Source organism: Sinocyclocheilus grahami, unplaced genomic scaffold (assembly GCF_001515645.1).
Source record: "Sinocyclocheilus grahami isolate Dianchi unplaced genomic scaffold, SAMN03320097.WGS_v1.1 scaffold319.1, whole genome shotgun sequence".
Lineage (NCBI taxonomy): Eukaryota > Metazoa > Chordata > Actinopteri > Cypriniformes > Cyprinidae > Sinocyclocheilus > Sinocyclocheilus grahami.
The window spans coordinates 488,322-503,266 of NW_015505498.1; the positions used below are offsets into that span (position 1 = coordinate 488,322).

General features: G+C 36.0%; 1 protein-coding gene across 1 annotated transcript in view; it reads left to right on the forward strand.

Moving 5' to 3' along the window:
* LOC107602114 (PTB-containing, cubilin and LRP1-interacting protein-like) overlaps positions 1-14,945 on the forward strand; it is a 34,748-nt gene that overhangs the window by 14,716 nt on the left and 5,087 nt on the right. The window contains exon 2 of the mRNA XM_016294523.1: positions 7,324-7,470. Coding sequence (XP_016150009.1) covers positions 7,324-7,470 — 147 coding nt within the window. The remainder of the gene's footprint in view (positions 1-7,323; positions 7,471-14,945) is intronic.

Consider the following 14,945-nt stretch of genomic DNA (forward strand, 5'->3'; position numbering starts at 1 on the left):
ATATGAATGAACAGAGACACTCCTGGTCTTGTTAAACCCATCACTGCAGGACAGACCCACAAACGCCCGTATAATGTGTTAAACACTAACACAGTTTAGTCCATCTCTCACCCACTCACAGCAGGCAGGAGGCACATGCATTTATACATGGTTCACAGTTTAGATCTGACAAGTTTTCTACCTCCCTTTCTTGAACACACGCTTAAACATTGCATATTTTATTTTATTTGATGCATGTTGTAGACTTCATAGAAGTAGGTTCGATTCTTTCACAGTCACTTTCTTATCTACATTTACATGTGCAGATACTTAGTCTACAAAAGTACTATTTTTATGACTGGTAATTGCTACTTGGGCAACTTATTTGACAGCTTTACCAAGGTAAAGCTCAGCAATATGTATGTGGTTATTTATTTAGTTATTTATTTTTGCTGTAGGTTATATTATATTGCCTCTTTGTGACATGTTCTGTGGTCCCGATGCATTGTATTTTATTATTATTATTTTTTAGGTTTAAATCTCTTGTTTTTTTTATGACATTGATTTTAACAAGACAACTTTACAACAACATTAGGCCACCCTTTTTCTCAATAGAACAACTGTTGTGGACCTCGGTCCATTTGGCTGTAGTACTCATGTTGATGACGCAAATGTTCCAAATAATGCACTCAAACTTGAGTGATGAAAGCAAGTGTGAAATTCCCAAACCCTATTCCTGGAGGCCCCACATCAGTCTACATTTTGGATATCTCTCCATTTATTTTGGGCTTGAAGTCACTACTGATGAACAGATGAGTGCATTCCAGTGTGTTTGCTGCATTTACACTTGGCTTAAACATGCAACCTGTATACACCTACACATTGAAAAGACAAGTGTAAGCACGCTTCTGATCAGCGGATCCTGGTCCAGAGGTAGTCGCGGAAGCATTGTGATCGGATCAGTGCAATGTAAACGCAATCCAGCCATCATGTCTGCATTCGCAGGTCGACGTCACGCAAAACCCCGCCCCCTCTCTCCCGAAGATCCAGATCAAGTCCAGATAAAAGTCTCTTGATGTTGTCAAGTGTAAATGCGCCATGTCCTGATTGACTGATGATCCGATCTGCCTGATTGGATCATGGTGATCGCATGTTAATGCCAAGTGTAAACACAGCCTTTGATTGGGTACTTATAAGGAGGAACATGCTTGGAAACCACTTGCTTAATTCACTGTGGTACTGTGCTGTGCCCTAAAGACTGGTTGGAGACAACAAACTCAGGGCGCTAGTAGTTCAGGTGTGGAAGTCATTAAGTGAAGCTCATTGGCAGCAGTTTGGGCCAGGAACATTGTTTTGAATCGAATTGTAGCAGATATTGGCAGGCATAGTGAAGACCTCAGCAGAGAGATAATGTAAGAAACATTTTGGAGGTTCAAAATAAGTCTAACAATGCGGTTTTGTAAGCTCGGAGATGGAGGATATAGAGCCTAGACAGAGTTGAAGACATTTTTAATGTTAAAGAATATGAGGCTGTGAGGGATAGAAACACCGTCTGTTGACAATGTTTTCAGACTTTCTTAAAAAAAATCCATCAAAAAAACAAACTCTAATTATAAAATTACAAAATGCATAAAATAGAGCTCTCCTATTATAATCAGTAAAACATTCTACACTGCAAGTTTACAGTTTCAGTTCAGTTTATTATTAGATATATATATATATATATATGTATTGTTTTTTTTATGTAAAAAAAAAGTAAAATAGTTAACTAAAATCAATCATTCATTTACTGCAGTTAAATTTAGGCATCACAACATTATAATAGAAAATAGGGCTGGGCGATATAGCAAAAAAATGTATCAACGATGTTAACGATCGGTATCGATAATTATTGAGATTTTTTTATAACCATTTTTAAAAACAAGAGCAATAGAAAAAAACATTTAAATTTAATCACTGTATTTTTAAATTAACCCAATTTATTAAGACAAACGACACACTTTTTTTTTTCGTGACGCGTTTTCTAAAAGTTTAAACGGTTTTAACTTTGCATGGCTTTCTATACATCTCTTGTGAGAGATGCGAGGGCAGCAGTCATATTTGTCCATCAAAATGTGCTGAATATGCGTTCTGTGTGAATGGCTTGGTTTCGGTTTTAACCTAATCAAGATCTTCTGCGCATTGCGCTACTATACTTCTCTAATATTTTGAATGAATAACGCAGCAGCTGCGCGTCTTGTGGGCTAGACTAACAAAACATTAAAATGCAACAATGTCACTTACATCATCATCACCGCATCTCGCGCTCCCCTAATGACGCACCCAGACGCACACCTAACATTTGATTGTACTATTTTTGCATTCAAATACAAATGTTTATTTTAAATTCAACTAATATTCATTCTTTATTCACAATCTCCTCATCACAGGCTGGCACAGCACTCAATTCAGCATGTGTTCGTGTTTGTGTGTGCTGTCTGCGTCACTCATAGCATGTGCCTATATCGTGCGCTATATCGAACATTTTTTCTATCGTTATCGAAGAGGGTGTACCGTCGATAAATATCGATACCGTTTTATCGCCCAGGCTTAATAGAAAATATGAAAAATAGATTGCATTTTGAGATTTGCTGTTTATTTAATTGTTAGCATTTTTTTAAATTAATAGCACATGTAATCTGAATATAAAAATAAGGGAAATGAGCGTGTACAGTTAAATATCCAATATATGACGATTTTGTTTTTGCTGGCTCACATTGTTCTCATTACATGCAATTACCAGTCACGTCTAACAAATCCAAAATAATTCAAAATTGTTGACAGTGCTCTTTGCTTTAATACTAAAGCTTCCTTTTGAGGCTCATGTGATGTTTCTTCAGCACTTGTTATTTTTGGCCACTAAAAACAGAAATGAAACTGTTCTTGCAGATCAGCAACAGTGGATGCACGTTTCTGTAACATAGGCGAGTTTTCATTGTGAAGTAAATGGAGAAAATGTGTGTCGAGTTTTCCTGAAATGAGGACTTTACTCTGAGAATGTACCCCTGTTTCTCAGAAACCCTTCGCTCTGTAGGAGGTAAAGTTTGGAAAACAATATCTTATTTCAGGAAGGGAAGTTTAAGGTCGACATACCAAAAGTTTGAATTGTCATTGTTTGTATTATTATCATTTTATTAGGACTCTGTGGAAATGCAGACAGATATGTTTTGGTAAACATTTGGGGACAAATCAAGAGCATGACAATGACTGCAGTTAAACACAAACACATGTGGTTTTTCATGGAAGGTGTCCATTGCTCCATCTCTATAGTATGGTGGCCTTGAAGTGCAAAGCTAATCACAATTCTGAAAACAAAATAACAAATTACAAACGCAAGTCTAAAAAACAAAATAACAAGTCAGAAAACACAATGACAAATCCGAAAACAAATTAACAAGTCAGAAAACACAACGACAAATCAGACAAACCGGAAGAGGTAGGTATAGTTTGAGACAGCGCCATTGGTTTGGGATTACTCACCGCTGACTGGACGAGACATCTGTCAATCAACGTATACAGGGAAGAACCAGCCGAAGAACAGCAGAGTCCTGGTAGAAAGTTCGGAGATGGTATTAAAGTAGCTCAGTTTAAATGTATTGAATGAATTGCCCTTACTATGGAATAAAAAATACGGGGTGTCTATTTACATTTAGTTAAAAGTGGCTGTAAAACATCAGCTCCAGTGGTAAGTGCGAAAAGGCTAACTTTTTTTTCTTCCTTTTCAAATCTCGTATTTGCAATAGATTCTATTTACACTAAGTGAAAATAGCAGTATTTTTTAGCAATATGCTATTTACACTAATTGCAAATACCTATTTACACTGTTAAAATAACAGGATTTCTACTATCAAGTATACTAGTTGCAAATAGTGGCAATTGTCTGCACTTCAGCATTGTAGTACATTATAAAACAGTATGCAATAATAACTTATTAATTATAATGATTGTAAATTATAATTTTAATTATTAAATGGATGCCACCTTAATGGTACAATAAAGCCCTCACTACACCTACCCTAACCCTACCCGATACTTTATTTTCAACTTTTTGATCATTTCCTTAATTTTTATTGAAAATAAATGCCTTTACGATGTGATACGAGATTTGAAAAGGGAGGAAAAAAAATTTCGGCAAAAGGCAGGATCGAACCCGGGTCGATCGTGTCAAAAAGCCAAAGACACATGTTTATCCAGCTGCGCCACTGGAGCTGATGACCTATGGCTACTTTTAACTAAATGTAAATATACACTCCGTATTTTTTATTCCATTTGTCATTGTGTTTTCTGACTTGTTATAATGTTTTCTGAATTGTTGTTGTGCTTTCTGAATTATTTTGTTTTTTAGACTTGCATTTGCATTTGTAATTTGTTATTTTGTTTTCAGAATTGTGATTTGCTTTGCACTTCTCGGCCACCGTACTATAGTCTTCTGGGGCCGGATTCACGAAAGATTCTTAAGAAGAAATTTCCTCTTAACTGCCATTTTCTTCTTATTTTTTTAACTTAAGAAAAAAGTTAAGAATATTTTGTATTCCCAAAAATTCTTCTTAAGAATATTCTTATCTTTTTTCTTAAGATTGTTTTTAAGACAAAACTTAAGGACGGGCCCCAGACTTGTCTTAAATCCCAAACAGTAATAATTATTTAATGAATTTATTGGGTTATTTCAAATTAATTGTTATATTTAAGCATAGCAACAACACTAGCAACATATAATACATAGTAGGACTATTAACAGGGATGTGCATGAGTTTTTTGAAGTACAGCGATCAGTCAGCGATGACTGATAATGTGAAGCAGGGGTTTTCAACCTTTTAGGACATGCGCCCCCCCCAAGTTTGTCTAATTTCACTCGCGCTCCCCCAAAATCCAACAACCCCCCCCCCCCCGGCATTCTCGGGTGTGTGAGCGGTGCGCATAGAAACGCTCCATCACAGTGCGCGAGTACCGCATTGAGATGTCTTGGGCTTAAAATTACTTGTGTGTTTTAAGTCTTGTCAGTTTAAACATTTGAGAATGGAAAAACTTTCTCGAGGAAGCAGCACTGGCCTGATCATTAAGATAGTTTTGGGGGGCTAAGGTGACAGATAGGGGGGCTGAAACCCACCTAAAAAGGGTTTAGAACCACCCCTGGTATCAATGTGATGGCAGAGCCTGTTTCTGAGATAACAACATGCCAATCCGTGGTTGGATTTCCGACACGGCTAATCGTAAATCCTCTTACACTGTCAATAAGTGTGACCAGGATTGCCAGGTTTTCACAACAAAACCCACCTAATTGCTACTCAAAACTAGCTCAAAACTACAAAACGCGGCAAGTGTTAAAGTAGCCCAATAGCCGCGGTTTTCCCGCTTCCCGATACTCGAGCCAACTCTGCTCTAACTGTCGACTAGCAGTGGGAGTCAGATTGCCCCCTAGTGGATGGCTAAATATTTGTTAACTCATATTCATAAATTCTCAAGGGAACGTCTCTGAATTAACTAATGCTCGCACCCCCTTGACAGGCGCGCCCCACAGGTTGAAAACCCCTGATGTAAACAATGATCAGTAATGATTAGTCTGTGACACTACTTTTTGCTGACTTCAAAACTCAGTAGCATCTCTACAAAAACGAGTCAGATAGGGAGCTTTAATTGGACGGTTTTAATTTTAGCCTAAAAATACGACATAATCTTTGGCAGTATTCAGCGCATATGAACACACCGATACACAGGACGCATTTGCTGTAGCAGCGCGAAAACGCATACCGGAAGCGTTCACTCGGATGAGAGCGCAAAAACACAGCACAAAAATGAATGAAACATCGCTTCAGCTTGAGACAGGCTATTAACTGTTCAAAACATGCCGCATTAAAAACGTGAAGCTGAGCGCCAGTCAAAGTCGCGACGAAAATAGTGTGCGTGTTTATTATGATTACTAGGGTAATCTGCAGGAAGCGCAAAAAGACAATAAAGTGTGAGTTTATCAGTGCCTATTCACTCCGATAAAGAAAAAATCTTAAGAAAACATTGAGATGTTCTTAAGAATATATTTGAGAACTTAAGAATTTTTCAAGAATTGCACTTCGTGGAATTTATCTTAAGAAATTTCTTAACTTATTTCTTAAGAAGATTTTTGTGAATCCGGCCCCTGGTGAATAAGCTGTAAATAGAGTCTCTGAAGGATAGTTTTTTTTTTTGGACTTCCTGACTTTAAATTAAACGCAGTCAAAATATTATGAATAAAATTCCAGATTTGTTTCAGCACCTCGCCCTCCCCTGAACAAACCTCTCTTTCTTTCTCTCTGTTTTTCTCTCTGTTTCTCTCTTTATTCTTTTATCCTCGGACCACAGGAATGCGTTTATACATGTGGCTTCTGTCGTTCACTCGTTTCCTCTGTCTCACTCGCTCGGCTCGCCCCCTTTTCCATATTTCCTTACTTTCTTCTCTCCCTTCGAAATCTTCTATCATCTTTGACTCAAATGGCTCAGATTCAGATGAATCTGAACGCCCAGGATTTAACAAGAACCACACACCCTGCCCTATAAATGTTTTAATTTATATTTAGGCTAATTTTGTCATGCTGTCACAGTAAACGTGTAGTACACTCCATTCAACACATTTTAAGAAGTTTAAATGAAGTGTGATTCAGCAACAAATGACTCTTTTAAACTGGTTTGTTTTAGTGAATCAGTAATATACAGCACAACCGGTGTAGTCCAATTCACAGACAAATTAATCATTCAAAAAGACTTGCAAACTTTCTATACGCTTTAATGAGAGTTTCTAAGTCTTAGTTTATAAGAACTGAAGTGTTCATGATTTCATGAAAACCAAGTTTTGCTCAAGAAATCCAAATACCAGCTTCAGCTGGTATCCACAGATTTGATTATTATGCCCACTGAACTTCACTGTTTAATCCCTGTTGTTAATAAAAAAAAAATTTTTATATTAAATATAATATTTTTGTAACGTGCAATGTATAAGTTAGAAGGTGCCCTGTATAATTTATATTAATATAATTCAAATCTCCCTTAGCAAATTGTTTGAGGGGGTGAGTGCTGTCTTATTTTGTATTTATTATATATAAATAACACTCATTACAGAATGAGAGTGGTCTGAGAGAGAGAGACAGACGTCTGTGTAATATCACACAAGTGTGCCATAAACTTTATGGAGTAACTTGGATGTTATGTGCAAACAGTTCTTTCATCCATGCAGGTTGTGGAAGTGGTGTTTTATGAGTTTAAACCGAGGCACCTGTGGATCTGTATTTGTTAAACATGTTCAAGCTGTAGCCTAAACTGAGCTCTTCTCTTTTTCAGCATTTACAGACCATGCTAAAGACCAAACTCAACGTGCTGACGCTCCGGAAGGACCCGCTGCCTACAGTGATCTTTCATGAGCCAGAAGCAATCGAACTGTGCTCCACCACACCTCATACGAAGAACCGCACACACACAGGATATAAGGTAATCAACCTGTTGATATCTGCCATCAAGATTCAAAGAGTCAACTTTGAAGCATTTTCTGGCCAACTAAATGAATAAATGATCAAAAATTGTGCCTTTTGCTGAATACCTAATTATTGTTCGTTTACTTTCAAAGGATGTGGTTAATGATCAGTGACAAATTGAGTGTCCACGAGAATGAAAAGAGTAAAAAAAACAAAAAGTCTAGTTTAAAACGCATGTAACCAGTTCCAAGAAATGTATGTTGGTGTCATGTACTTTTGTGTTTGTACCATTTTCAAGAGAAGTTTGTATATCGTCATGTGGTGCAACCATCAAGTAAAAGGTAATAACCCTTTTTTCTTATTCCTTGAATGCATGCGAGTGTAAACATCTTTTTTTAATCTTTAAAAAATGCTTTTTCTGTTCTTATAAATATCATGAATTATTCATTCAAATATAATATAATTGTTTTTAGGGAGTCAAACTACATGACATTTTATTACCTGAAAAAACCTTGCTTTGTCATAAAAATATCAAATTATCAAACGTTTTAAGATCTTTAATGACACAGTAATGAGGGTTCTTCTTTATGATATCATTTCCTGTGTTATGTTTTTCTGCATTTTCTGCATCTTGGTTGCACCACATGACTTTCATTTGGCAGACAAAAGGTTTTCAAGTTTTAACAAATAGTCATGCAGTTTTGTTAAAATACAGTAGTCAACATTTGAAGTGGATCAAAAAAGTTCATCAAAGTTGTCCTAAGACAAGAACGGGTATTGTTTTGGTTTTAGGACAACTTTGATGAAAGGTTTTGATCCACTTCAAATGTTGACTACTAGGGCTGGGCGATATAGCTAAAAAAATGTATCAATGATATAATGTTTCATATCGTTCGGTATCGATAATTCTTGACATTTTTATAACCTTTTTTTAAAACGAAGCGCAACAGATCAAATGTTTAAATTTAACCACTGTATTTTATTGTAAATATTAACCCAATTTATTTAGACGAACAACAAATATTATATATAAACAAACACACAATAAAAATTAAACAAATATCTAATTTCTAATGTTTTATATGCAGATTAAATAGGTTTTAAGGAAACTTTTGGCTTATCTCCCGAAGCCACAGGAGGGCGCAATGGGCAAAATAATGCAGCACATTTAAATTGTCAATGCAAGGAAATAAATGTCTATAAAAAAAACCTGCATTACGTCTAAATTAACTCATATAAATCAAATATAATTTCGTAAGTTGCATAAACAATTATGAACAAAACAGCATCATGTATTTATGCATTGCTTAATACAAAGAGCCGAATTGCCCATCACACAGATTGCATTTAAAAACATATGAGATCCAGTGAAACGGAATAAACCTCCACAAATTCGTGACTAAAAGTTTAAACTATTTTAACTTTGCATGGCTACATCTCTTGTGTGAGACGCGAGTGCAGCAGTCATATTTGTCCGTCAAAATGCACTGAATATGCATCTGTGTGAATGGCTTGGTTTCGGTTTTTACCTAACCAAGATCTGACTTCTCTGCATTTGAGCTTCTATATTTCTCTAATATTTTGAATGAATAACGCAGCAGCAGCGCGTCTCATGGGCTAGACTAACAAAACATTAAAATGCAACAACGTCACATCATTATCAACGCATCTCGCGTGCCACTGATGACACTCCCTGACGCACTCCTAACGTTCAAATGCAAATGTTTATTTTAAATTCGACTAATATTAATTTTATTAGCACAATTTAACGGCATTCAATTCAGCATGTGTTTGTGTGTGCTGTCTGCGTCACTCATAGCACGTACCTATATCGTGCACTATATCGAACATTTTTTCTATCGTTATCGAAGGTGTACCGTCGATAAATATCGACACAGTTTTATCGCCCAGGCCTATTTGACTACTGTATTTTTTGTTGTTGTTTTAAAAACGTTATGCCAAACTATTGACCCACAATGACCCAAATACTCCTGACGCCAACAAAGTTGAAGTTTGAGTTGAATTGTGTCATTTTTGTTCTGAAATTTTAAAGGGTTTATTTATGTAATGGTGTGAGTTTGGTCAGGACAACCTGTTTGTCCACTGGGAAAATTGGGAAATATTTTTGAAGTTCCATTCAGTGCCACTAGTACCATACAAATGACACGCTTCACGTAAAAAAAACATTTTTTAATTACATTTTTTTTTAAAACACGGTTTGGACACATTCATGCACTAGTGATGGTCCACCTAACTCTTTGTAGAATATTGTAGAGTCACATGCATGTATTGAGAGAAAGAACAGCAGAATAATTCATCAGCTAAAAATACAGAAAATCTCTCAAGGATATCGGCCTACTAAAGAAGCTGCAATGTTGTTGCCATGGAAACCTCAGCATCCATTCATGGTAAAATGCTGGCTAAGACAAACACAGAGCATCTCTGTCTGTCTTTGTCATGTTCCTTCCACCTCACTAGTGTTTCTCTTTCTTTCTCTTGAAAGCTGTAGAGCCGGCATAATTTATGCCACATTTCTAACATTAAAGGAATGGACTGTGGGCACAAACAGTGGGTATAGAAAAGAATCCCTTTAAAATAATCACATTTTGTTGCTTTGCAGCCTGAAATGGAGACGGACACAGATTTTGTTTTATCCAGCTGTATTTACTCAGTGCAACTCATGTCAGAAAAATATCAGAATCTTTAAGGTGCGGTTTGGCAAAGCTCAGTCGTGACTGCATGTGGCCTTTCTTGAGGAGTGGCTTTTTTCTTGCAACCCTCCCATACAAGCCACATTAGTGGAGAATTTGTGATATTGTTGTCACATGCACACAATGACCACTAGGGATGTAACAATTAACCGCGAGCCGGTCGAAAATAGATTCAAATATGTAACGATTCAGATTGGTTGAGATGCCAAACGAACCGCGATACAATTGGAGTAGGAGTTTATATGAATGTATCTCTGAGGGGAACTAACAGTCTTTAGAAAAGTTTACGTGGTATTTTCTTTTCATCTTGCCTCTGAACGATGCATATTACAGTAGTGTTCAAAAGCGCTGTGCGTCTGTACACAACTTTATCCCGGAGATCTTTTGACAGTGTCTTGCCACCCATAGTTGATTGTTTGCTTCAGTTGCACTACCAAGGGCTGAAATGCTCCAGGAAAGCTCTTTTCACGCTGAGCTGATCAAAATGGCCACAGCTGATCACAATTGAAAGTCAAATGGCTTTGTGTGCCATTGAGAAGGTGATCAGCTACACCTGATTGAGTTTACAAGGCATGATTTTTAGGAGGGGGTGATCCTTTTTCCAATTCAGTGATTCTGTTTTTTTATTTGTTTATGACATGTTGGTGTTATATCTTTCACTTGGATGTTATAAGTTGCTCTGCGTAAATACAGCTGGATAAAACAAAAACTGTGTCCATCTTCATCTCAGGCTGCAAAGCAACAAAATGTGATTATTTTAAAGGAGGGGATCCTTTCTATACCCAGTGTATTTGCGCTCAGCTGAAACATTTCACATATTTTCATCTGTGTATTTGAACATGGACCTCAGAGAATATAAAGCATCTGGTCTACCCTAAACACACTCACTCACACTCCACCACAAGCATCTCTACATTTTTGGGTGTAGACTGGTTTTATAATGATTCACGTGTTTCTTAAGATGGCAGAGGCTGTTTTAACCGATGTCCAGTCTGACCACGTGTTGTGGCTTGAGAGTAGCTGTTTGAGAGGGTTAGTCATAGAAAGAACCACCTAATCATCTATTGAGGCCCTTTGATTATGTAACAACTCAACAAAGCTAGTCTATATGCTGTTTCCATGGTGATCGGACCCGCTCTCTGTGTGTGTGTGTGTGTGTGTGTGTGTGTGTGTGTGTGTGTGTGTGTGTGTGTGTACAAGAGCAGACATTTCATGTATTGAAAAGTGAGTACAGGAGTGTGTGTAACACACACACACACACACACGCGCGCACACACACTCCTGTGCTCACTTTTCAATACATGAAATGTCTGCTCTTGTACACACACACACACACACAGACACACACACACACACACACACACTTTGATTATGCAACAAAGCTAGTCTATATGCTGTTTCCATGGTGATCGGACCCGCTCTCTGTGTGTGTGTGTGTGTGTGTGTGTGTGTGTCAGACATTTCATGTATTGAAAAGTGAGTACAGGAGTGTGTGTAACACACACACACACACACACGCGCGCACACACACTCCTGTGCTCACTTTTCAATACATGAAATGTCTGCTCTTTCCCCGTTTAAACAGTGTTATTTTAGCATAAAGATATTATTCTAGTTTTATTATTATTTAGATTTTTTTATTAAATTATAATGTATGTAATGTTTTAGTAACTTTATTTTTGTCATTATTATTATTATTATTATTATATTTAATTTTTTTTGTCTATAGTTTTTATTCATTTTTATTTTATTTTTTATTGGCAACTAGCTGATTTTGTAGTTTCTGTTTTTACTTTCATTTTAGTTAAAGTTTTAGTAATTTTGTTGTATTTAGTTTTTTGTCTTTTATTAGTTACTGTTTTTAGTTTTTTTTTAATGTCTATCGTTTGTATTAGTCTTATTTCAGTTTTAGTTCTTTTTGTACATCAAGTTGAAAATGAGAAATGTTGCTTTGACAACTAGCTGAAACAAAAAAAAAGTTTTATAAATTTTATTTTAAGTAACTTTTTTTTTTTCCGTGTGTGTGGTTTTAGTTTTAACTATAACTTTTTAGGTTTAGACTGGTGCTGTCAAACGATTAATCGCATCCAAAATAAACGTTTTTGTTTACATAATAAATATACACAGTAAGCAAACATATATTATGTATATATTTAAGAAAATGCTTAAAATATTTATATATAACAGCAATTATATAAATATATACATGGAAATATTTACAAAATATATACTGAATGTGTGTATATTTATATATACATACTAAATATACACAGTATACACATATATTATGTAAAAAAAACACTTTTATTTTGGATGCGATTAATCGTTTGACAGCACTAGTTTAGACCCATGCATTTCTCCTTTTACTTTCTAGATTTTGTTGTTCCTGTCCTTAAAGTCTGTGTAAGGAAATTCAGAGAATTGTTTCTAAACACATTATAAATGTTAGAAATGTATTGCTGAAAACACGTTACAAAAGACACATCTCAAAATCCAATGTTTCGTTCATTAAGACAGTCACTTGCTTCGTTCCTGAATGAATCAGCCGTTTAAACGAATTGGTTAAGTAAATGATTCAATGACTCCCTCATTGACACAGTGACTTGCTGCCACCTACTGGCTGGTTTAGTTTCATATTTAAAGTATCATTTCATTTTATTTTTAAATCATCTCATATTTCAGCATTCAAAATATTTTTTTAAAACACTAATTTAAAGCATTATGTTTGTAATTGTATGTAACAGCCTATAGTGGCTTTATTTTAATTTAGTTAATTGATTAAATGTAAGAATTTGACATAAAAGATTATGCATACATCCAATAAAGTTAATTTTAAAAATGCCTCATAATGGTAAAAATTTCTAAAAAAAATTTGTCTTATCGTTATCAACAAAATCACAGAAACATGTCAGCATTAACTAACTTTAACTGACTTGATCAGCAAGATTCTCTTCAAACTATTGCTGTGGAGAGAAAACCGACTCTAGAAGATGAGTTCTGACAAATTTCGAAATACAGTGACGCACAAGCTTGTTTAGTTATTAGCATCTGTGTTCACACATTTGTTTAGAGAATGAGTCTGGACTTCAGCAGTGTAGCAACACTAAGAGCGAGTGACTCATAGCATGAGTGTGTGTGTGTGCTTGTACTAGCGACTCATCATTTAGATGCTTTTTTTTGTGAGAATGTGTGTATGTTTGTGAAAGCCTTCATTATGGAGTCAGAGGTGAAAGATTCATTCTGTGAGCTCCGCGTGTACAAAGTCTGTTCTGTGTGCCGTTTACACACACACACACAGATCAAATATAGTCATCATTTCCCTCCGAACAAACTTTGTCTGGCTTAGGCACACAAACACACTCTTTCACATACACACGTGAGAGTATACATACCCTCATCGTACAGCTGTGTCGGGGGGACACATGCGCCTCTCATTCTGGAATCATTAACGTCCCGCTCTGGAATGCTGAGCTGGTGAAGAATTCCTTTTTTTTCTGAATTATGCATGGAGAGTCTTGAGCACCAGATAGATTGCCATTCGTCACGCTGCCACCTGCTGGGCACATGAGTCACGAGCAGAGCAACCTGTAGAGTTTCAGGAGTGTGTACTGGAAATATTTGTTGTTTTTTGACTGATTTATATATGCTGTTAATTAACTGGTAGACACAAAGTAGGGCTGGGCGATGTATTAAATATATTTGCAACGTTGTAAATCATGCGTCATGGTTTTAATGTAGCCATTAAGTTGCCCAATAACCAATAACCTTGGATTTCATTAGAAAAAATTTATTCAAGGCATAAATGTAATTTTATACAGTTGTATGTATTATTGTAATTGTACTTAATTTTTATTTTTGTGGTTAAGCTGTTTAAATGTACTGTATTGAATTTTACTTCAGACAGCCAGACCATTCAGTACAATTAATTGTATTTATTTTTTAAATTTAAGAACGAGTTTAAGATATTTTTATAATTAAAGTAACTTGGCACAAATTTGTCTTGACCTCCCTCGCCTGTACTTTGTGTTGTGGTTAATTGCAAAATTGAATGTAAATGAAGGAGATGCTCCTTTTTGTGATTTAACTGTTTGTTTGTCTGTAAATTTGAAAATACTACTGTAAATATAATATTTAAAAAAAATTATTACAATTTTAGAATTTGCACACACAATTGCAGCGGCATAAAAACCATGTAGATAAATATTGCTTTGTATATATATTTAGATCTCAGTTTGAAACGGTAGTTACCACGAGAATTTTTACCAAAAGGCTGAAAAATATTGTGATAGATATTTTTGGCTATAACACCCAGCCCTTGGTATAAAATGAATCACACACATAGTGAGTAATTGTGACCACATGCTGTATAAGAGTGTTGCACAAACAACATTGTTTCTCCATGTTCTTTGTGTAGGTGTGTGTATGTGCTTGCACTGTGTGGAAATACTACATCTTGTTTTACAAGTAAGTTTAGATGATTTACAATCCTAGGACGTCGTATTAATGAATTGCACAATATTTGTCCTCACTCACTTTGTGCATCAGAGATCTGGAAGAGCAGCTTTATTGTTGGAAGACTCTCAGTTGCCTGTGGAGGTAACGGAGAGATGAATGAGCGCTCTGTTGCTGTCTAGACTCTGTGGTGACTGAGAGGCATCAATCTCAGTCTCAATGTTTGATGATTTCTCACAGTTTCCACCTGAGGTATATATATATATATATACACACACACACACTCTCTCTCTCGCGCACACACACACACACTCACTCTCTCTCTCTC